Source organism: Lagenorhynchus albirostris, chromosome 3 (genome assembly GCF_949774975.1).
Source record: "Lagenorhynchus albirostris chromosome 3, mLagAlb1.1, whole genome shotgun sequence".
Classification (NCBI taxonomy): Eukaryota; Metazoa; Chordata; class Mammalia; order Artiodactyla; family Delphinidae; genus Lagenorhynchus; species Lagenorhynchus albirostris.
This window is the reverse complement of record NC_083097.1, coordinates 7,623,962-7,647,035: the sequence shown is the minus strand read 5'-3', so window position 1 is coordinate 7,647,035 and position 23,074 is coordinate 7,623,962. Positions and strand designations below refer to the sequence as shown.

Below are 23,074 nucleotides of genomic sequence, written 5' to 3'. Positions count from 1 at the left end.
TCAGTTCTCTGTGTTTCAGTAAATTTGTCTCCATATTATTGTATTAAACTTCTTGTTTGCCTCAGTCAGTGGCCTCTCACATTTTTTCATTCACTGCTGAACATTGGATGGTATAATCTCTGTGTTTTTGTCTTCTTTCTTGCCCTGGCCCTGATCAGCTCAGGAGACAAAGACCAAGCCATCATATGAGTTTACTTATTCTAACTGCACAGTGTTGTAGCCCAGTATTTTCTTTCAATTAAATCTTGCATGTTTTCCTCTTAGTCTTTAAAAATATTTTACAGGCATTAAAATATCTCTAAGATCTTTGAATTTAAGTTAATATTCCAATTTAAAAACTCCTTAAATTTTACAATTCAGCAGGTAAAATGATTAATTCCTGAAAGAAGTGAACCTATACATTTAAAATATAATCAAGAAAAAATAAACATGGTCAATGGAAACTTGAAGCTTTGAAAATGTTCAGAAATACATAGCCATGAAATTCCTTATAACTAATTGAGCCCTGGACTGTGTGATTCAGTCGAATCTTACAGGAGAGTGGAAAGGCTGCCAGGGGCTTGGTGCTTGGAATGGAGTGAGCCAGCAGGATAGCGAAGGATGTCTCTGGCCCTGTGAGCTAGAACAGGTGGACCAATAGCCAGTTAATGGAGCGCCTGTTGACACTGAGAGAGGGAGGATGCTCGGTGAGAGTTTGGGCTCCTAGGGTACACGCTGATGTACAGGTGGCAGTTCTCATTTAGGAAGAGACAGCAACGTGTCCCTGTGGTACAAGTTGCTCCTACTTGAACCAGCAAATCTATATAAGTAACACACTTTCAACAGATTATGGTCCCCTGAAGAAGGAAGGAATCATGTTTGCTGGAGCCATGTTTCTCGTCCTCCCAAGATGATTTAGCAATGGCTTTCTTTCTGCCGGGGCCTCAGTGAGTGAAGGACCTGGGGCTCCAAAGCTCATGTTACTATGTCAGTGATCACTAAGGACACGCTTGGACCACATCCCACTCCCACCTTCACCTGACACTGCCACCACACACACGGAAATTTGGGTCATAAGCTTGTCTTTAAAACTCTTCAGTGTCTCTCCAGTGGCCCTTGAATTCCAGATTCCTTTCTGTGGATCGCTGGCCTGGCCCAGCCTTCTGCCGCCTGTCCTATTGATTCCTTCTGTGCCAACACTAGCTTCCTTCCATTCCTGGCCACCCTTAGGGTCTTCTCTCCGGCTGCTCTCTCTCCTGCTCTTGGCCTGGCGCCCCATCCGAACCTGGCATCTGCCCTTTCCCTGCTCCCCTCCTTTCTGATTCTCAAATTCACCTCGCTGCCCTGGCCCCCATGGTCTTCTCCTCACTGTGATGGCTCATTGGTCTGTCTTGTTTGTTGCCTTACAATGGCCTTGAGGGCATGGGTTGCGGAATACTGGGGGCCCAGGACAGTAGGACAGCCCCACAGTGGGTGGTAAGGAAGTACCTGGTGATATAGGTGCTCTGGCTGGCATGCAAGCCTCCACCTCTACCACAGACCCTCCACCATGTTTGGTTCCAGATTTTCTGAAAGGAACACAGACCCTAATTTGATATACAGAATGCAAATCTAATGAGTTAACTTGTTAAGTAAATACTGATGGTATGTTTACCAACATATGCATTTGTATTCATTTACATATTTTTGTATATGTTTATTATTAATTTATGTATTTATTATTCATATGATAGTTTATATATATAAATAAATAGTGACCTATATTTTGATGATTAGCGACCAAGTGGTACGCACTTGGCATGCATTGCCTTTGACTTTTCACAATGATACTACATATTGGGTATTGTTATCACCGTTCTAAAAGGAGGAAACTGAGAATGTAGGTTGTTAAGTAATTTGACTAAGTTCATACAGCCAGTAGGTGGAAGTATTGAGCCATATATACATATACCTCAATCCTATACCTATGTATGCCACACACAAAAAACATACACACACAAACATGTATATCTATCCATCTATCTATATCTATTTATCTATCTATATATCTATATATCTAAGCTTTTCCTAGAAATCTTAAGGAAAGAATTTTAGTATATCAATGGCTTTTAAACCACTTTTTACTTAATTTAGTTTTGGTTTAATTATCCCCTCTTAATAAATCTCTAGATAAAATTAGCTTTACTTTGGAACCCTCTGCAGCACATGTTCATGTAGCTGTGACAAGGGAAACTGTTCACAATAAAGAGAGTATCTGAAATCTAGGAATATGCACAGAAATGGTTTTCGTTGTAACCGACATCAACAAATTAGGGAACTGAAAACCTCTGGCTCACTGTGTGTCATGTCTAAATATTGTTTCCATTAACTCCTTTCTTTTTTTGTGGAATCGCTTGCTATTTTAAAAACTCAGCCTGGCTTTATTTATGTTTCCCAAATTCTGATCACCTTTAATATATACATGTTTGATTACTCATTATCATTATGTGAAGTTCCACTAAATAGAAATTATTAAAAAGGAAATCAAAAGGAAATCATGAGGGCTTCCCTGGTGGCGCAGTGGTTGAGAGTCCACCTGCCGATGCAGGGGACACGGGTTCGTGCCCCGGTCTGGGAAGATCCCACATGCCGCGGAGAGGCTGGGCCCATGAGCCATGGCTGCTGAGCCTGTGCGTCCGGAGCCTGTGCTCCGCAATGGGAGAGGCCACAACAGTGAGAGGCCCGCGTACCGCAAAAAAAAAAAAAAAAGTAAATCATGAAATAAAAATTATAACCATCATTTATTGCGAGGCTACTTTGTACCAGTCTCTTTAATCCTTAGGTCAAATTGTTGCAGGATAAAGGAACATTCCAGATGTCAGTGGTCCAGCTCAGGGTTTCAAGCTGGGATGGGTGGGGTCCAACCCATATAGGCTCCACCCCACCATTTTCTAGTCTGCCTTTGACAGGTGTATCACAAGGTGGCCTTTGATTGCAAAATAATTTTGATAGATTTTGATGCTAGTAAGATTTTTATAGAGTTGGAAAATTGGAATTCCTTTCCTTTTAATGTCCATTTTCATCAATTTAGACAAATATTTCTATATCAAGAGCCTCTCAGTGATCTAGTCAGTCATCAGATTGGACCATTGAACCTGGTGCCCCTCCAGACAGATGCAGTAGGCATTGGAATAGACAGAAGACAGAGGGGAAGGATCCATCAGGATGTTCAGTGTTTGGTTTTACATGGTCATAATCTTCTCAGAGATGTTGATACTTTTGTTCTTCTCATTGTTCATGTTTATTTATATTGTGTTTCCCTACTCAGTACTCCCATCCGCATGACCACTATTATGTAAGTCAATGTGCCAAATAAAAGTCCTCATATCATAACACAGTTCTTCTTAAAACCTGACATATTTTGTAGTCTGTAACTCAGTATGTTTAAAAACATGAGGAAAAAAACAGCTTTTCCATGCATATATTTGTAATAAGCTGACACATACTCATGTCTGTTTTTATTCTGAATTAGCAGCACCTTCTATTCATGTGTAGCTCTAATAATAATAATGAATAAAGGAGCTCTTTCATGCACTCACATTCATTGTAGACAGGGAGGCCATTGACTGATTTATGGCTCGTTCAGTTCACTCAGGAGTGACAGATACTAGCTTATGGTGAATTGCATTTTAACAAGAGACAGAACTTCAACAATGGAATGGAAACAATATGCATCTTATTATCCTGCCTGGTGAGATTCAAACATCCCCTACCTCCAGATTTAGATCTATAAACGCAAGAGCTACTTGGCTGTCTATTTAACAATTATTTCTGCTTTTCTTCTATCTTTGGAAAAGGAATAGGATGCTGGCTGAGTTTCCAAAGTCTCGGGAGCCTCCTGATGTGACAGCAGGTCACCCAGTCAGGGCCCATCATCTGCCTGCAGGACCACTGTGGGGACGCAGGATGTGTTTCCAAATGTAGTTTAGCTCCCCAACTAAAATGACCTGTAATATGTGGTGAGTTAGAGAAACACATACACTACGTACAAGGCACAAATTCTTCCCTTGTTTTCCCAGCAGGAAAAAATATAGTTGAGCATTTCTATCTAAAAGGCTCTTTGTCACCCTATCATAAAGTGGGTTTGCAGTGGTTTGGAGAGACATTGGAGGTTCTCCATGGAAAGAGGAAGCCGTGGGCTAATCTGCTTGGCATGATTCAGTACTCCTCCCATATGAGATATCTGGGTGAAATTGTTCAGTGGCTGGACAGTGGAAATGACGAACACAGAGAGAGGTTCTCATGGTCCCTGGAGGGCACTCCCAGGCTCTGGTGGGCATCATTGGAAACGTCATCTCTGGAGTTGGGGCAAACGCTTCCCAGCAATATTCTTGTTTAATAAGCCTTTGGATTGTTGGCTTCTTCTTCCTGCTCTTCTTTCTGTGGCAGCCTTGATGTCTCTAATAGCTCCAGAGTAAACATTCATCCGGGCATCTGTCTTCCCCTCTGGTCTGTTCCCAAGCCCTCCTCACCTTGGTTCTGAGTAAATCCACTCACCACTTTGGTTTCTAAAGCATTGCCCAGAATTCCAAGTCCTGTTCTTGAATGTTGTTGTTAATGTAACTGATTGTTCTCTTGTAGTCCATTATTTTCTTCAGTGTAGTATAAGGGTACGTGTGTAGGTTGTGAGGTCAGACAGTCTGGATTTGGGACATAACCCAACCACCATTGCTGGTTGTGTGAACTTGGACAGGTTCCTTAACCTCCAGGATTTAGTGTCTTCATCTATGAAATGGGAGGAGTCACACAGTATCTCCCTCTATAATTCCTGTGCATTTACTGAGCTTATGAAGGGGGAGCACCCAGCTCAGAGCCTCACGCAAGAGTTTCGCACTCGACAGGGTTTTTAAACTAGAGGACAGCCTTGAGCTGGAAGAAACCAAGGCAGATCTTTTTACTTTTTCAGCTCCTCGACTTCCTACTCAAGACTTCCTACATACTGTTTACTATGTGGTTTGCATGCTGTTTGTCCCCAAGTTAATAGCAGAAGTAGGTAGTCATGAGGGTGTTTGATAAACCTTGTGGACTCTGCCTCATACCTCGTCCACATGTGCTGGGACCTGTAGCTAGACACACCTGTCCTGCATCTTCTTTCTTTGTTTTCTTCATTTTAGATAAGGTTTGTTGTTGTTGATGATGGTGGTTTTTTGGTTGTTTTCAGTACAAGGACCAAACTGCAGTCTGGTTATAAGAGCCTGGCTGCAGAACCTGCTCTCATATCATTTAGCCTTCTCTTCAGAATTAGACATACATGTGAATATTATCTTCAGAAACTAAATACAGTTTTGTAATTGTTTCACACCTTTGCTTTTGGGATCTGCTTCAGTGAGTAATTCTCTTTGTGAGACTCACAGTGAACACAGGTTCAAAAATCCCCCAATATTTTGCTTTACTTTCCAAAACACAAGCCGGAGATGTGTAACCTCCTGTTTTTGTGCGCGTCTTTCCAGGATATTAAAGCGTACTGTACAGTAAATATTTCTAACTTCCATCTCATACCTGTTAATGCAACCCAGGGTGTTTTGTTTTTTTTTTAATATCCATTTCAAGTTAAAGCAAGTGATCAGACACTATGTTTAACAGTTTATAAATTAAAATCAGTTCTTATGAAATTCTCTATTACTTAATGTACTTAACATGACTTAAGAACAATATCATGGGCTGAAGAGAAAAGTACATGACATATACAATGGAGAATATTTGTTACATTTTTAGAATGTGAAGTTGAATTAAATTGAAGCATTTTGTGATGACAGCAAATATTGATTGAAATTCAGTTGAATTTGACTGAAAACTGGCCTTTCTGAACAGAATATCAGGGTACTCAGTGCCACCTGCCTGTCAGCCTCTGAATCATTGTCTGCATTTCAGGTGAGCCTGTGGTGGGTGTTCCTCTTAACATTAATGGGTCATTTTGTAGCCAAACATATTTTTAGTTGTCCCGCCAATAGCATGTCTGTTGGTACAGTCTGATTGAATCTGGAATAATACAAGGCCAGTTGAATTGTCCTACAGAACTAATTGTTCCCGAAATATGTCCTTGTGGATATAGCTGTTGTGTATATCTTTCCATTAATTTTGAACGCCAAAGGATATTGTCCTATTATCCTAATTACACCATAAATTAAGACATTTGCTAATGGAGTGGAAAGCTCTTAGCAATAGAGAGAAGAGTAAGAATCAAACCTGGTTATTAAAGATCAGTATTAGGGCACACCTGTATCTGAAAGGGTATCATCCTTATCATCAATAGACTCAAATAGGAAGTTGTGAAGATAACACTTCCAATGCTATGAATGGAATTCAGTTGACAATCTGTAATAAATTCCTGAATGCCTAATGAGAGTGGTGATTAAGTAAAAGTTTACCATATTTTTTTTTCATTTCTAAGTTCCTAATTTTAATCTAATCATGAGGTCAGAAAGCTTCCAGACAATGACTCCATCTCAGTACACTTCCCTCCTTTAAATGGATGCCCCAGAAACCCAGAAATAGGAAGATAATAATTGATCATCACATTTACATGGTCACCATAGTAACAGGAATTGCTAAAGCTGATTCGGGACACTAACCTTATAGTTTCAGTTTTCACAAGTGGAAAACATTTTTAAAGTCCTTACTAAAAGCACATAACTTATTTCAAAGTCATGCTCGTGTATATAAGTAAAATCAAAGAATTTTGGTGTCTTCTACACAAACATGATACCAGACTCCTATATTCTGAATCACATTTCATGTTTTAATCTCATTTCCTGTTTCTTTTTCTTTTCACATTCACATAACCTTTATTATAGTATATTGAAATAATTGTTCTATTTTATTGTTTCACTGTTTCTTTTTCTTTTCACATTCACATAACCTTTATTATAGTATATTGAAATAATTGTTCTATTTTATTGTTATAGTTGTTAGTTTCTCACTGTGTCTAATTTATTTTTCCTTTTTTTAATATAATAGTGTTTATTTATTTTTACTTGTTGACAGTTTGCTTTATTTATGGCTGTGTTGGGTCTTCGTTTCTGTGCGAGGGCTTTCTCCAGTTGAGGCAAGTGGGGGCCACTCTTCATCGTGGTGCACGGGCCTCTCACTGTCGCGGCCTCTCTTATTGCGGAACACAGGCTCCAGACGCGCAGTCTCAGTAATTATGGCTCACGGGCCCAGTTGCTCCACGGCATGTGGGATCTTCCCAGACCAGGGCTCGAACCCGTGTCCCCTGCATTGGCAGGCAGATTCTCAACCACTGTGCCACCAGGGAAGCCCTATTTTTCCTTTTTTTAATCTTTTATTTATTTATTTATTTATTTTCTTTTAAACATAGCAGTGTGTACATGTCGATCCCAAACTCCAAATCTATCCCTCCCCCACTGGTAACCACAAGTTCATTCTCCAAGTCTGTGAGTCTGTTTCGTTTTGTAAATCAGTTCCTCTCCCACTGTTTCTGAAGATTATGTAAGAGTATACAAGTGAAGTACTATCTGTGGCTTTAGAGTGTATTGCACATTTTTGCTGCCCATTTTTGGTGGTATTAATGTTATGTACCTAAGTGCTGCCTGAACTCAGGATGTTTATCCTGCCTTAACTCAGGATGCTTACGTGTGACGTTTGGAATCACGCTGGCAATTTCCTGTCACTTAGAGCTCATGTACTGAGTCCTACCCAGTGGCATAGACCACTAAGTTGCTCTTAGGGCTTCCTGTTTCTTCTATAAGAACCGTGGGTTTCCGCAGAAAATCAGGTCTCCTTGGAAGAAATACAGAGCAGGCAAGACACAAAGGAGTGGCACATGGACGCTGAGACTTTTCTTCTTTCCTGTTTTCTTGTTTTACCTTTTTACTTTATATGGGAGCATAGTTGATTAACAATGTGTTCGTTTCAGGTGTACAGCAAAGTGATTCAGTTCTCCATATACATGTTTCTCTTCTTTTTCAAATTCTTTTCCCATTTAGGTTGTTACATAATATCCAGCAGAGTTTGCTGTGCTGTCCAGTAGGTTGAGACTTTTCTTCTTTCCTGTTGTTTCTAGAACCAAACTTCGTGTCATCTTATGACATCGGGAACTTCACCTACTTCTTTTTCCGCGAAAATGCCGTGGAGCATGACTGTGGGAAGACCGTGTTCTCCAGAGCTGCCCGCCTTTGCAAGAACGACATCGGGGGCCGGTTCCTGCTGGAGGACACATGGACCACGTTCATGAAGGCCCGTCTCAACTGCTCCCGCCCTGGCGAGCTCCCTTTCTACTACAATGAGCTGCAGGGCACCTTCTTCCTGCCTGAGCTGGATCTCATCTACGGCATCTTTACCACCAATGTGTACGTAACTGGAAATCATTCCTTCCCTGCTTTTCTACTCCTTCTGAATGAGTCTACTGTTCTCTGACCTTTGAGGTTTGCAAGTTGCTTTAAAAGTAATCTTTCTTCTTTTACTGGGCTAACAGCCAAAAGAAATTTTGCGTATGCATTAAATGTTACAAAAAGTGATGTGATTTCTGAGACTGGTATTAGGAAAATAAAGCTAATCAGAAAGTTTTGATCGATCCTTATGTCATGGTAGCATCAAATTATCCTCTGTAAGTTTTTCCTTCCTGATTTACCAACGTGCTCTGGGCACTTTTGGAAATGCTGGAATGTATTAGATGTCTTTTTTTTTTCCTATACACAGGTCATGTCACTGCGTAATGAAAGCAGTGCTGTCTGGAGAGTTTGATCTTTGAGATAATGTAACTCTTACCTGGACCCCTGCTCATGTAGGAAATGCACCTCCTCATTTTCCCACAGCTGCATTGTAAACTAATGTTCTAGATGATGGCTAACTTAGGCATTTCTAAAATGATGATCCTACTTTTTAAATACTTTTGTAAAAAATTACAGTATTTGATTTCTTGTGGGGAGGTACTTCTGTTTGGACTAGGCAAAGCATATGAAGTTGCCTGTCTTTCATTCACTCTTTGTCTGGTGGAGTGTAGGTTAACCCCACACTTAATGTCTCTTCTTAGCTGATGTGTTAAGACTCCACAAGACCACACCCCACCCCCAGGAATCACAGAGGCTCTGAGCTCCACTTTTCTCCGCATTGGCTGTGGGCGTGATGATTCTGCAGCGTGGGTCCTGCTTTGCGTCGCCTTTGAAATCTCTTACCTGGTGACCTCATGGTTTGGACAAAAGCCAAATATCTGTATCCAAAGTAAAGAATATGAATCAGGATGGGTTAAAAGTGCCGATCCACGGGGTGGGATGACCAACCATCTGGGTTTGTCCTGGACTGCACAGCTTTTAGCACCGAGGACTGCCCTGCATCCCGGGAAACCTCTCGGTCCTGGGCGAACCAGGACAGTCGGTCACTCTGTGATGTTTCGTCAGCTTCCCCAGTCTTGCTAACTTACTTTGTCATCTCTTCTGCAATCAGAAGCTTGCCCATGATTTGCATTTCTGAAGAATCACTTTATCTGCATCTTACTTCCTTGTTCCTCTCCCCTCCCGTTCATCCTACAGCTGAGCTGAAGTGTTAACGTTCGCTTGATAATGACGTTTACTCGTGAAGGGTCTTCTTTGTGACATGAAGTTAGGAAAATTAGACTAAAATGGACGGCTCCCTCCCCGTCCCCAACCCCACTACGCCCATCTTTCCTGTAAATCTGGTTTTCAACCCCAGAGGTTATTTCCTCTCCTTGATAAGTTTCTTTTGAAAAAAATCAGTGTGTCGCTTCTGAGGTTGATTTGCCTTCTGAAACCTTGTTTAAGAAGTAGTAGAGGCTGCACGAGATGGATGTGCGCTTGCTCTGTTGACATCAGTTTTACACACAATGGGAGCTTGGCTTCCTGAGCTGTTCATTCCCCTGGCTCCAGGCAAAAACAAGCAATTTAAAAAGTTATAAAATTACTGTGTCTGGGCCATTCCAAGAGGGTGGATAGTCAATTTGGATACTTGCAAAAATACGTTTCAGACTATTCCAGATTAGTTGTTCAGTGTTGCAAATGCCCATCACGTTGGAAATCATCCTATATGGGGCATCCATACAAACAGAAATAGAATTGCTAGACCTCCCTTTCTCCCTTGAATACTTATTGTCACTAGGTCTTGGGAACAACTTTCTGATCTTTTCATCTCTAAGCCCATAACATGTTCTGCCTGGGCTCCCACTCCTGTCTCTGCCTGGCTCTTACCCTCTCAGGAGGTGACTGCATTCTTGGTAAGACTTGCTCCGTATTGAAAGAAAATGACAGTTCGAGGTACCGGTTATGTCCTGTCTCTGAATTGATAACTAAAAATGCCCTGGCTAAGCTTTCTTGGGCTTTTGCTCATAGGGTTGGTTTGTCCCTGTATATTCATCAAGGTCCCTAGCACTGGGGAATGGGGATAAAGTTCACTCTTCCAGCCCATTCTGTCCCTAGGGCTGTGGGGTTTTCTCAACCCCTAGGGCATGAGTTGGGCTGCAGGAAGTGGTACACTCCTGCCACAGAATCTCTGAAGGTTTTGCTTGTTTTTTTCCTGGAAAGCTAAAAATGCTGGCTCTCAGATAATGTAGTAGGAGGAGTGGGGGAGGGCAAAACTTTTGATTTCTCTTCCCTCCTTAGGAGATGAAGAGCTAGGAGGACTTCTCTACTTTTCTACCAGAGGCTTCCAGCAGATTAAGGAAGGAAACTCTAAGTTCCCATATTGTTGGGCTCACCAAGGGCCGGGGGGCTACCTCCACTTTTACCTACCTGGGCTGTAAACAAGTAAAGAAATAAAACAGAGCATTAGATGAAGGCCACGTTATCACCATGACTACTGATAGAGGCTAGCTTGTGATATGTGACTGAAGGTCTGTTAGCCAAATGGGCTTATGACTACCGACCCCAGCTTTAAGCAGATGCAGCCCCAAGGTCACAGTAGTCTAGACCTGGGCTGGCCTCCCCTGCGTGCAGGGACAGGCAAGGTGAGTAATGCACAGTTCTAGCAGGAGGCCCATCCCAGGAAGAGCGGGGGAAGAGCTCCTGGGGAGTCACCCAAGTCCTCGCCCCTGACCCTTCTCAGATCACCGCAAGTTAAAGGGCAGAGGGAGAAAAGGAAAGTGCGTGTGTGTGTGTTGGTTGTGCACATGGCATACATGTGCTGTACCGATGGGCCTCAGCTCACTGAGGGGCAAAAAGAAGTGTCCACCAACACCTGTCAGGGATGCTCAGGCTGGCAGCCACTGGGACATCCAGAGTGACACCAGAGACCCCGCCCAGCCCCCTTCAGAGTGAGTGAACGCAGCGAACTGAGAAATGGGATGCCAGCAGGGAGACGATAAGTTTCTTCCCTTCCCGGGAAGAAGCATAGCAATGGGGTCAAAGGCATGAACCCCCGGGCCCCATGTAAATCCTGCTTTACTTCCCCTCAGCCTGCGACTTGGGTTCAGTAACCTCCCTGTGCTTTGGTTCCTACATCTGTAAAAATCAGGCTGGTCTCAGGGTCTAGAGGTTCCCTGTGATAAATACGATGCGCCCTTTCAGGCACTCAGCAGAGGGCTCAGGGAGGTATTATTAACACTCGCCCTCGACTGTCACTGTGCCAGGGCCAAGGCGTGGTCACCTGGTCCCCAGGTAGAAGCTCTCCTGTGGGTCTGGCTGGCCGTTATTGCTCCAGCAGAGCTGTCTTCGACTTCTCGCTGAAGTCCAGTCACATGTCCAAAGGCTAATTCTTCCTTACACAATTTGACTTCTCATCTTCTTAAAAAAGAGTAAAATTAGCAATATGAATAAGTTCATATTTATCGTTTATCAGTTTATTTGCCAGCAGTGAGGGGTACGCATCTTCCCACCAGACTTTCTTCTCTGTACTGGAGCTTCCAGAGGGAACACGCACCCCTGCTCTCAAGGCTCTAACCTTCCGTGGGGGTGTTTTTTATTACCATCCACACAGAGCTGTCACAAAGAATTCAAAAATTTCCTTTTTTGGTACCAACCCACCTGGGGTTTCAGTCCAACTCCCCCATTTAGTGGCTGGGTGATTTGGGGCAGGTGTCTTGACCTCACTGGGTCCCAATTTCCTAACAATGAATTTCCCCTACCTTATGAAGCTTAAATGAGTTGGAGTTTGTAAAGCCTTTAGAAGGTGTCTACCACCTATTCAGTGTTTTTCAGATGAACCAAGTTTAAGGTAGATATTTCCATTTTGGAGTTTCATGACTTTTTCTTTGATTCAGGGGGAAAAAATGGATAAGTAGACATGTTATTGGCTAAAAGCATTAACACGAAATTTTAAAACCATAGCTGAGCTGACAATGCAGATTTATTTAACAACAAAAAAAATATTGCTGTTTCCACTTAGTAAAGGGCACAGGACTCTGAGAGCCTCTCATTTATAGCCTTCAATTCTGTACAGCTTGAATTCTAAATTAAGGCTTCAAGATGTCCTGTGTCAGTGCTGTGTCAAATGTTTCTCTCTGACCCTTTGAATTTAAAATTCTTTTTAAATTAAAAAATATATATATATAGATACATTTTATATATATATATATATATATATATATATATATATATATATATATATATATGAAGGGTCTCTGACAGGCACTTTTTGCAAAATGCTTTTAGTTGGTATTTTTTTTAAAGGATAACATATAACCACAACTATCTGCAGCATGTTTTTTTTTTTGTTTTTTTTTTTTTTTTGCAGTCCGTGGGCCTCCCACCACTGCGGCCTCTCCCGTTACGGAGCACAGGCTCCGGACGCACAGGCTCAGCGGCCATAGCTCATGGGCCCAGCCGCTCCGCGGCATGTGGGATCCTCCCAGACCACGGCACGAACCCGTGTCCCCTGCATCGGCAGGCGGACTCTCAGCCACTGCGCCACCAGGGAAGCCCTATCTGGGGCTCCTTTAAAAAGCAGCAGCAGCAGCTTGCCCCACTGCCGGCTAAAGTAAGCAGGTGAACAGGTGGGGAGAGCCCTGCCAGGCTGATGGGGACAAAAGCGTTTGTCACTCCCCTTGTGGCTGGGTGAATTCATCTCATCTGGCAGGATTATGAGTGTCATAGCTGCTAAATACCCGTGTTCCTAGAGTGAAGTGTTTGTTCCCCTATAAAGAAACCCCAGGGGGACACCATCCACTGCTTCAGCTTCATCCTTGGGGTGTTTAGGAGACTAATGGTGAGTCTTCCCCTAGAAGGTGCTTCCTTGGCACCCAGGGCCCGTGGGAGGGCCCTGGGACAGGGATCACAGCGGGGTTCTCTGACCTGCCTTCTCCTTTCTCTTCCTCGGCTCCCAGGAACAGCATCGCTGCCTCTGCCGTGTGCGTCTTCAACCTCAGCGCCATCTCGCAGGCCTTTAACGGGCCCTTCAAGTACCAGGAGAGCTCTCGGTCCGCCTGGCTACCGTATCCCAACCCTAACCCCAACTTCCAGGTAATTCTGGGGACAAAGGGGCACTCTTCCCATCATCCCCCCACATAGCATGCAGAGTCCTTGTGTAGACAGACTGGCTGGGGCGATGTAACCCCCCAGCGCGTGCACAGTACGGCTGTGAGCCACTGCCACCCAGCCCCTGGGGACAGCCCCACACTCGGCTTGTCTCATGTAAATAGACCAAGGCCTTTTGTCTACTGAGGCGCCTGACCGAAAAAGGGCCTTTTGTCAGCTGTGACGCCTGAGCCTGGCCTGAAAAAGGCCAGCATAATGCAGCAGGTTGGGAATCCAAGCTTCAATTAGTACTAATGATGGTGGACTCTGTCCCCAGAAGCTCTGACTCCTAATGAATGACGCTGTAATGAATGGGGTCCAGGGCACAGAGCAGTGGAGATGCACAAACAGAATCTGAGCTCTAATTGGGAATGTGGTGAGATTTCCCGCTTGGGTGAATGGGATGTCATGGGGCAGCTGTGAGGGAATAAAGAGCAGGTGGAGGCCATTCACGTACAAATCACAATATTGCCACATGTTCAAGCTGTAAGGGGCTCTGTACATCATCTCCTCCCATATACCCATGTTCAGAAGAAGCTGAAACCCAAAGAGATGAAGCCATCTACTCATGTTTGGTCAGTCAGCAAGTGTATTAGTCAGCTCGGGCTGCCGTAACAAAATACCACAGATGGGACATTTATTTTCTTGCAATTCTGGAGGCTAGAAGTCCGTGATCAAGGTTCTGACCAATTCACTTTCTGACGAGAGCTCCCTTCCTAGCTTGTAGACGGCCACCTTCTCACTGTGTCCTCATGTGGCTTTTTTTCCTCAGTGAACATGGAGTGGCACTAATCCTATGAGATCAGGGGCCCACCGATATGACCTCATTTGACCTCAGTCACTTCCTTAGAGACTCCAACCCCAAACACAGACACCCTGAGGGTTAGGGTTGCAACATATGAATTTTGGGGAGACATTCATGCATAACAGCAGGCTTCCCTTGAGGGCCTTTCTTCTGAGAAGAACTTTCATAGCATTGTCATCATCATCATCATGGGTGTAATTTTTAGAACCACCAAGTTCCAGACACTGGGCTCAGTGCTTCCCACGTATCTCGTCGCATTCTGGCAACTGTGCTATGATTGGTAACAGCTTCTCCCACAGACAGAGAAGGGCATTTGTTGAACCTCAGAGCACATAATTAGGCCGAGGACACTGGCTGATTAGTGGCCGAGCTGGGCTCCCAACCCCAGTCCTCAGATACAAAGCCTCAACCTCCTCCGACTAGAGAAACTATAGTTTTCGTAACTAATCAGTACTAGAACTGGGTCCTGTATCCAGGCCTCCAAATTCTGATGGGTTTGTTATCCCAACACATGAAACCTCTTTGGCTTTTGAGAAAACTGCTAGTAGGGAAAAGTTCAGTTACTTTATGCTTTACTTGGACTTTGGCAGGGACCATTCAATTCTAATTGTTTTGAGGTTTTTTTTTTCCTACAGATCACAGGGCTGGCAATTGGGATGGGTTTACATGTCCACTTTACCACTTACTGCTTTACTTGGGAAAATTATTTAGCATCTCCCATCCTAATTTTCATCAATAAAATGAAGAAGGAGGACTATTTCAGGATTATTTATTTTTAGGTGCTTTGTCTTATTTTCTCTTCTCAGCAGCTCTATGAAGTGGGCATCATTAGCCCCACTTATAAGTCAGGAAACTGAGTGATCAGATTTATGTTTGTTATCCAAGCCTCGCTACTAACCAAGTTCAGTACTAGACAAAGAAATTCGGGCAAGCTGACGGTTTAGTGGGAACCAAACATGAAGTAGTCACTTTTCCTGATATATACAGTTTATGTAATTATTAACTGAACACTGATGCTCTTTGCCCCATTGTTGAGTCTCTGCATCTTAACCCCACCTGTGTCCCCTGGATCTTGGGGTAATGTAACTGTTTAAAAAGGCCCTTTGTAAAAACCATGAAGGTGAAATATATCATTCCCTTTAAGAAAGTCGATTGTAAAATCCTGAAGTTTAAAAAAAAAAAATTAACAAAGATGCTCACCATACTTATAGGGTTCTTTTAATGTCTTGACGTTTCAATTGCAAACGTCTTCACGGTGAACAGTGACTTAACAAACTTTGTGATGCTTAACCGACTCCAGGCAGTGGATAACTTTTAGCCCCTTTCTCTGGATATATTTGTAGCAAACAGCAAATCCCCTCATTTCCTGAGTCCATGGGCATCTGGTTTTATAATGCCAGGGCTTACTCACATTTATGAGATGGGAGTTGGGCCGTGCAGTGTGATGAATGAAACCTGCAGAATGTGGCGTGCCTTTTAGGCAGGGAACTTGCTTACCTGAGTGTATCTTCTTTGGGTAGAATTTAAGATTTGCACGGACTTAAAAGCTTTTGCACAGCAAAGGAAAACATAAACAAGATGAAAAGACAACCCTCAGAATGGGAGAAAGTATTTGAAAATGAAGCAACTGACAAAGGATTAATCTCCAAAATTTACAAGCAGCTCATGCAGCTCAATATCAAAAAAACAAACAACCCAATCCAAAAATGGACAGAAGACCTAAATAGACATTTCTCCAAAGAAGATATACAGATTGCCAAGAAACACATGAAAGGATGCTCAACATCACTAATCATTAGAGAAATGCAAATCAAAACTACAATGAGGTATCACCCCACACCAGTCAGAATGGCCATCATCAAAAAATCTACAAACAATAAATGCTGGAGAGGGTGTGGAGAAAAGGGAACCCTCTTGCACTGTTGGTGGGAATGTAAATTGATACAGCCACTCTGGAGAACAGTATGGAGGTTCCTTAAAAAACTAAAAATAGAACTACCATATGACCCAGCAATCCCACTACTGGGGATATACCCTGAGAAAACCATAATTCAAAAAGAGCCATGTACCACAATGTTCATTGCAGCTCTATTTACAATAGCCAGGACATGGAAGCAACCTAAGTGTCCGTTGACAGATGAATGGATAAAGAAGATGTGGCACATATATACAATGGAATATTACTCAGCCATAAAAAGAAACAAAATTGAGTTATTTGTAGTGAGATGGATGGACCTAGAGTGTGTTATAAAGAGTGAAGTATGTCAGAAAGAGAAAAATAAATACTGTATGCTAACACATATATATGGAATCTTAAAAAAAAATGGTTCTGAAGAACCTAGGTGCAGGACAGGAATAAAGACACAGATGTAGAGAATGGACTTGAGGACACAGGGAGGGGTAAGGGTAAGCTGGGACGAAGTGAGAGATATAGATTATGGTGATCCTTTGTATAATTCCTGGTGCAAGTAGGTACCAAATGTTTTCTTTCGGTTTACCATACTTGATAACCGTGCTAACTTAAGGCAACCTTACTGACTTCCATGAGACCATCTAGGCAGGCATAGGGTGGGAATATGTTTTGAATTAAGGATCCCTCCACTAGTTGTGTATAATGGACCTTATGTTTGCAATAACCAACAGTTAGAAGTGGTTAGATTTTTTATTATTGTTTGCCTACTGACAGTTGGAATTTTATGCACTACTTATGTACTGGAAGTAGCTAATTAATTAGGAGAGCAGAAACATGATTCAGGTTCAGGAGGAAGAATGGGTTAGGAGAAACAATGCATAATTTTTCAAGATTTGATACAGAAATCTCCATTGAAAACAATAACAAAACAAAAAAGTACTATTTTTATCAGTTGCAATCTAGAAACCATGGTAGGTGGTGCTGTGAAAGGCTGCCCTGTCAGAGGCCTCAGTCCCCGAAGTCACCCAGGCTCTGAGCCCTCACTAAGAAAAGCATCAGTCACTTCCAGAAAACATTATTCAGATCCAGTGGCACACCTGCAGTGGGACAGACTCTGGTGGTTTTGATTACCACCAATCAAAAGTGATGGAGCCAAGATGGAAAACAGACCCTCAAAAGTGGTCAGGCAGGTGAGGAGGCCTCTGCTGGAGGACCAGATGGAGGAACTTGGTCAAGCCATCAGCACCCTTTGGTACAGGATACATGTTTGCAGCAAGACGGGAGGAAGGGTACCATCAAAATCAGGCCCTCTCAGCATGAGGCTAGGTGATCGTGGACTTGCCCACCAAGGGTTGGCAAGCTAGGATGAGGATGGTTCTGTCATCCTTGAAAAAAATAAACAAGAGTGCAAGTATTATTGTATTAAGAATTAGTACAAGTATTGATCTTACTACTTTCAGAGGTGTTAGCAAGACAACCGTTATGGGTGGTAAGCCACAGGAGGACGATGGCTGTGTTCTTACTATTTTTATTGTTTTCCTCTTGCACAGAGTACCCGGGGTGTTGCACAGACACTGCGGGAGCCTGATGTATAAGGCGCAGTGAGAACATTTGCAGCCCATTAGAGAGCTAAGTGGGTTCCTTATGATCCAATAAATATATGCTATAAATTTAAATAGCTTTCAAAATGTTTGAAAAAGAATCCTTGGGTGAGATATTCATTATAGACTGGCAAAAGAAACGAGGACACTGTGGAGTACAGAGTATAGTTTAAAACCAGTTCTTGGCTAAAGATTTTGTCAGTCGGTTCCAACTTGTGGGTTTTTTTTCCCACGCCACCAAGCAATCCTCCAACACCAACTTGGTGTCCAACAAGTCAACTCAATTCTGACACTGTTCACCCAGAGAGAGCATCAGATATGACAGGTGGAGGGCTCAGTCCTGCAAGACTCTCCCCTTGAGCCCCACTTCAGATGCTATTCTGAAGTCCGGGTAGTCACCCATGCTTCTGACCTGTGGGCTACAGGTGGGACATTCCAAGGTCCGTTAGGTTCATTAATTGGCTAGAGAGGCTCACAGAACTCAAACATTTTACTTACTAGATCACTGGTTTATTATAAAGGACACAACTCAGGAAGAGCCAGATGGAAGAGGTTCACAGGGCAAGTAGGGCAAGGTATGGGGAAAGGGCATGGAGCTCTTTCTGAGGTGGGTACGCTCCCTGAACCTCCTCTTGTTCACCAACCCGGAAGCTCTGAGAGCTCCATGCTTTGGGGTTTTTATGGAGGCTTCCCTATAGGTGTGATTGATGAAATCATTTGGTCATTGGTGATGGATTCAACCTCCAGCACCTTTCTCCTTCCTGGAGGTCAGGGTGGTGGGACTGAAGGTTCCAACCCTCTAATCACATGGTTGGGTCCGCTGAGGACTAGCCCCCATCATTAGGTGAGGTCCAAAAGCCACCTTATTAACATAACAAAAGACACCTGTATTGCTCTCATCACTTAGGAAATTTCAAGGGTTTTAGGAGCTCTGTGACAGAACAGGGACAAAGGCCAAATATATATTTCTTATTATAAATCACAATATCATAGTGACAATGCAGGCTGCTGATTTAAGTAAGATAAAGCATCGTGAAAACGACAAGGAACTGTCGGGGTTCCTGCTCTGAAGCCCCAGCCCACCCAGGCCTCTGCGTCACTTAGGTCCCCAGATTCTTCAAGAGCAGCCAGAGGTCCTCAGTTTTATATTATGTCTCCTGATCTTTCTGATGCCAATTTTTTACACTGTGCATAGAAAACAAAACCTGCATGCAAAACTTCACCCAGCAGTCAGATTGCTCATTGCTACCCGTGACTTAAGTATTGCTGCTGATTTCAGGAATAGAAAACCGCCAGACACTGTCACTCTCAGAACTAGAACTCACCTGGATAGACTTCAGAGCATTTTGTAACACATGTGTCAACAGGCACTGTCTCCATCCTCCAAGTGTTACTGTTAAATACGTTAATTATGGAAAATCTCCTGGCACGCCCCCCCCGCCCCGCCCCAGTACAACTGCTATGTATTCACCCACTGATTCCTTCCTCCCTTTATTTATTCATTCATTCCCTCGGGCCCCTGCAGCTCAATGGCCCATAGAACTGCTGCCCTGCTACTAGACGGACGCATTGACCATTTACCATTGTTTGAATGGCTTCTCTGTTCCAGGCACACGGCCTTGTTCCTTGGCACTTACAGGCACTTTCAATTAACTTACAAATGCTCTCCACTGATAGTCTCAGTTGGCCTCACAGCAGCCCTGTGAAGTGAGCAGAGGAAGTGTTTTTCTAGCCACCTTATAGGTAAAGAGGCAGAGGCTGAGAGGCAGGGCCTCACCTGAGACCACAGAGCTGTACCCTTCACCTTCACCTGACCATCCCACCACCTGGTACCTGGGGCCCCCTGCAAGGGTGTGACATTCAACTAAGCATTGGACCAGTCTTGGAATCCATTTTGCTCCAAGATACTTTAATTGTAAATCAGCCTATCATTTTATGGCATGTAGGATATTTTATCAAGTGCTACAAAAATACCGTCTATTCTTAAAAAGCCATGTCCATCTTATACTTTTGCACCTCTAACCTATTATAAAACCAAGTATTAGAAATGACATGTTATAAAGGTAGTTTCAGATGGTATGAACAGGGAAATTCATTTCCATCAAACCTACTTCTATGGAGTTCTGCCGAGGAACAGCCTTTCTTGGAACCACAATTTAAAGTTTATGAAAGAAATGAGAAAGCTTGGTGATAATTTTCTGATTCTATGTTCTGCCCCAGGAAAGCTTTGTTTGCTTTCCTACCCCTCTTTTAACCTCATCCTTGCCCAGGACCATCCTACATAACACCTGCCAGCCTTTTCGCAGTACGGCTCTGAGTTTAATTCTCAGCAATTTCCAGGCCTAATTTTTTTTTTCCCTGTGTATCACAGATTCCTCTTTGTGGTATTTCTTCTACCTGAGAATCTTCTTCCTTCCTTCCTATTTCCTTCTGATTTCTTCCTTTACACTCCTCTCTGCCCATCTCCCTTCCTTCCTCACTTCCTTTATCTTACTCCCCTCTCTTCTTGAAAATTCATCACTGTTGGGGAGAAAGCAAGTTTCCTCTGCCCTTCTAGATTCTTCTGACCAGTCTAAGAATTAAATTGACATGACACAGATTAACAGGAGAAAATCCAACAAAAGTTTAATAACATGTATACGTGGGAGGGACCCAGGAAAACTGAGTAACTTACCCAAGTGGCCGAAACCCTCATCTTAAATACCATCTTTAGCTAAAGATGAAAGAGCATGTTGAGAGTAGTGGTTTGAGACTTCAAAGGGGAGGAAAGCAATTGACCTGGAGATAGAAAAGCAAATCCTTGGTAAATAAGTGTTTGCTGGGCCTACAGAGACAATGGGACCCCGAGGGGGCTCTGATCTCTAGGACCTGCTGAGTTTCTCCCACCACACTTAGCCCATATTCTTTGCTGATATCTCTGGAGAGATCTCTATTCCAGGAACAGGCCCTCCATCTAAATTTTTTAGGCATTTAGGCGGAAGGTCAAAGTTTCTTCCTGAGTCTATTGGGCCTTCGTTGTTTTCAGCTCGAAATAATCCACACGCCAGAAAGACATTTTGGGGTGGGAAGTTTTGCTCCCCTGCCCCATGTTTTTTCTTGGATGCTCGACTCTATGTGAATTTTTTGCTTCTTCTAGCTCAGAATATGGGCACAAAGGAATAAGGCCAGCACAGTGTTTTGTAGCCCATGTAAAAGACAGTAGAACAATATCACGTAGTTTACAGATTAAAATGACCTAATTCTATCTCGGTGGAATCCATGTCTTGCTTATAAACCCGCCATTCCAAGGAAAACTAGCAAATCTACGTGATGCATTTGATTGCTGTGTTTTCCATCTGGGAACCTGATTTGTGTGACAGATTGAGTAGTGTGCACTTAGCCAGACAGCTCCCAAGGGACTCCACATGTGATGCGGAGATTTTCTGTATATGCTGTTAGAATTGAAGTTAGCAACGACTTCTACTCCATTTTCTTCAAGCTTCTGATCATTCATTTATTTTTCAACTTTTTATTTTATATTGGAGTGTAGTTGGCTAACAATGTTGTGGTAGTTTCAGGTGTACAGCAAAGTGATTCAGTTAAACATATACACGTATCTATTCTTTTTCAAATTCTTATCCCATTTAGGTTGTTATACAACATTGAGCAGAGTTCCCTGTGCTATCCAGTAGGTCCTTGTTAGTTATCCATTTTAAATATAACAGTGTATACATGTCAGTCACAAACTCCCTGACTATCCCTCCCCCCACCCATCCCCCCCAGATAGCCATAAGTTGGTTCTCTAAGTCTGTGAGTCTGTTTTGTAGATAAGTTCATTTGTTCTCATCGTTCATTTATGATGGGAGTGGAGAGACTCCCCAAATATAACAAGTTCAAACCTAAAATGGGAGGAACACCAAGGATGGGGACTTCGGCAGAAATGGAGAAGGGAGCACACCTGGCCCACTCAGGTGTTCAGATTCCCAGTTGCCCTCCAGCTGGGGTGGCTGGTTCCAGTAACCGCATGTCTTCTTCTGCAGTGCGGCACCATGGACCAGGGCCTATACGTGAACCTGACGGAAAGGAACCTGCAGGATGCTCAGAAGTTCATCCTGATGCATGAGGTGGTACAACCAGTGACTGCAGTGCCCTCCTTCATGGAGGACAACAGCCGCTTTTCCCACGTGGCCGTCGACCTGGTGCAGGGCAGGGACGCGCTCATCCACATCATTTATTTGGCCACAGGTAGGAGCTCGCCCTCCTCTGAGGAGCTTTCTATCATCTCCTGATTTTGTGTTTTAAATTCTAAACATGAGATCTCAGTGTCAAGCTTTGGGCCTGTCTTCTTTCCTCCAAGCAGCAAAGCCCAGGATGCTTCCTTATCTTCGTCATCCTCCGAAAATAATCTCATCATCTTTTTTCACTGTGTTAGTTATAATTTTTATTGGAAAACCAATGCCTGATTTCTTTCTTTCAATTTCATTGAAGTATAGTTGATTTACAATGTTGTGTTAATTTCTGCTATGCAGCAAAGGGATTCAGTTATATATGTGTGTGTGTATCCTTCTTTGTGTTCTATTACATTATGGTTTATCACAGGATATTGAATATAGTTCCTGGTGCTATACAGTAAGACCTTATCGTTTATCCATAATATGTATACTATTTTGCATCTGCTAATCCCAAACTCCTAATCCTTCCCTCCTTCAGCCCACCCTCCCCCTTGGCAACCACAAGTCTGTTCTCTCTGTCTGTGAGCTGGTTTCTGTTTCATAGATAAGTTCATTTGTGTCGTGTTTTAGATTCCACATATAAGTAATATATGGTATTTGTCTTTCTCTTTCTGACTTACTCTGCTTAGTATCATAATCTCTAGGTCGATCCATGCTGCTGCAAATGGCATTATTGCACTCTTTTTTATGGTTGGGTAATATTCCATTGTATATATGTATAATCATATCTTTATCCATTCATCTGTTGATGGACAGGACGTTTCCAGGTCTTGGCTATTGTAAATACTGATTTCTTAACTAGTATTTCTCAACTACTCATAAAATACATCTTTTCTTGGAAAGACCATTTTAATTCAGATAATTTAAGACAGTGAAATTTGTTAGAGGACATTGTCTGGTGAAATATTATCCTGAGATTGTCATATGATTTCCAATTGGTTTACAAACAGTGCTCACAGCAATATATTCCTGTTGTAGGATTGTAGGTAGAAGCATTCTGAAGAATATGTTTGGGGGTATAAATAAGAAAATATTTTACAGAAAACACAGGCAACAATGCTTATCAAATTATCAGTGACAACTAGACCTCTTCGGTTTCCACAGTAACT

At 42.8% G+C, this 23,074-nt stretch overlaps 1 protein-coding gene across 5 annotated transcripts in view; it reads left to right on the top strand.

The window, feature by feature from the left end:
- The window catches only part of SEMA5A (semaphorin 5A), a 484,691-nt gene that overhangs the window by 326,780 nt on the left and 134,837 nt on the right, over window positions 1-23,074 (top strand). For all 5 annotated transcript variants that reach the window (XM_060146861.1, XM_060146858.1, XM_060146860.1 and 2 more), the window contains exons 9-11: window positions 8,042-8,327; window positions 13,247-13,382; window positions 21,774-21,978. In XM_060146861.1, coding sequence (XP_060002844.1) covers window positions 8,042-8,327; window positions 13,247-13,382; window positions 21,774-21,978 — 627 coding nt within the window. The remainder of the gene's footprint in view (window positions 1-8,041; window positions 8,328-13,246; window positions 13,383-21,773; window positions 21,979-23,074) is intronic.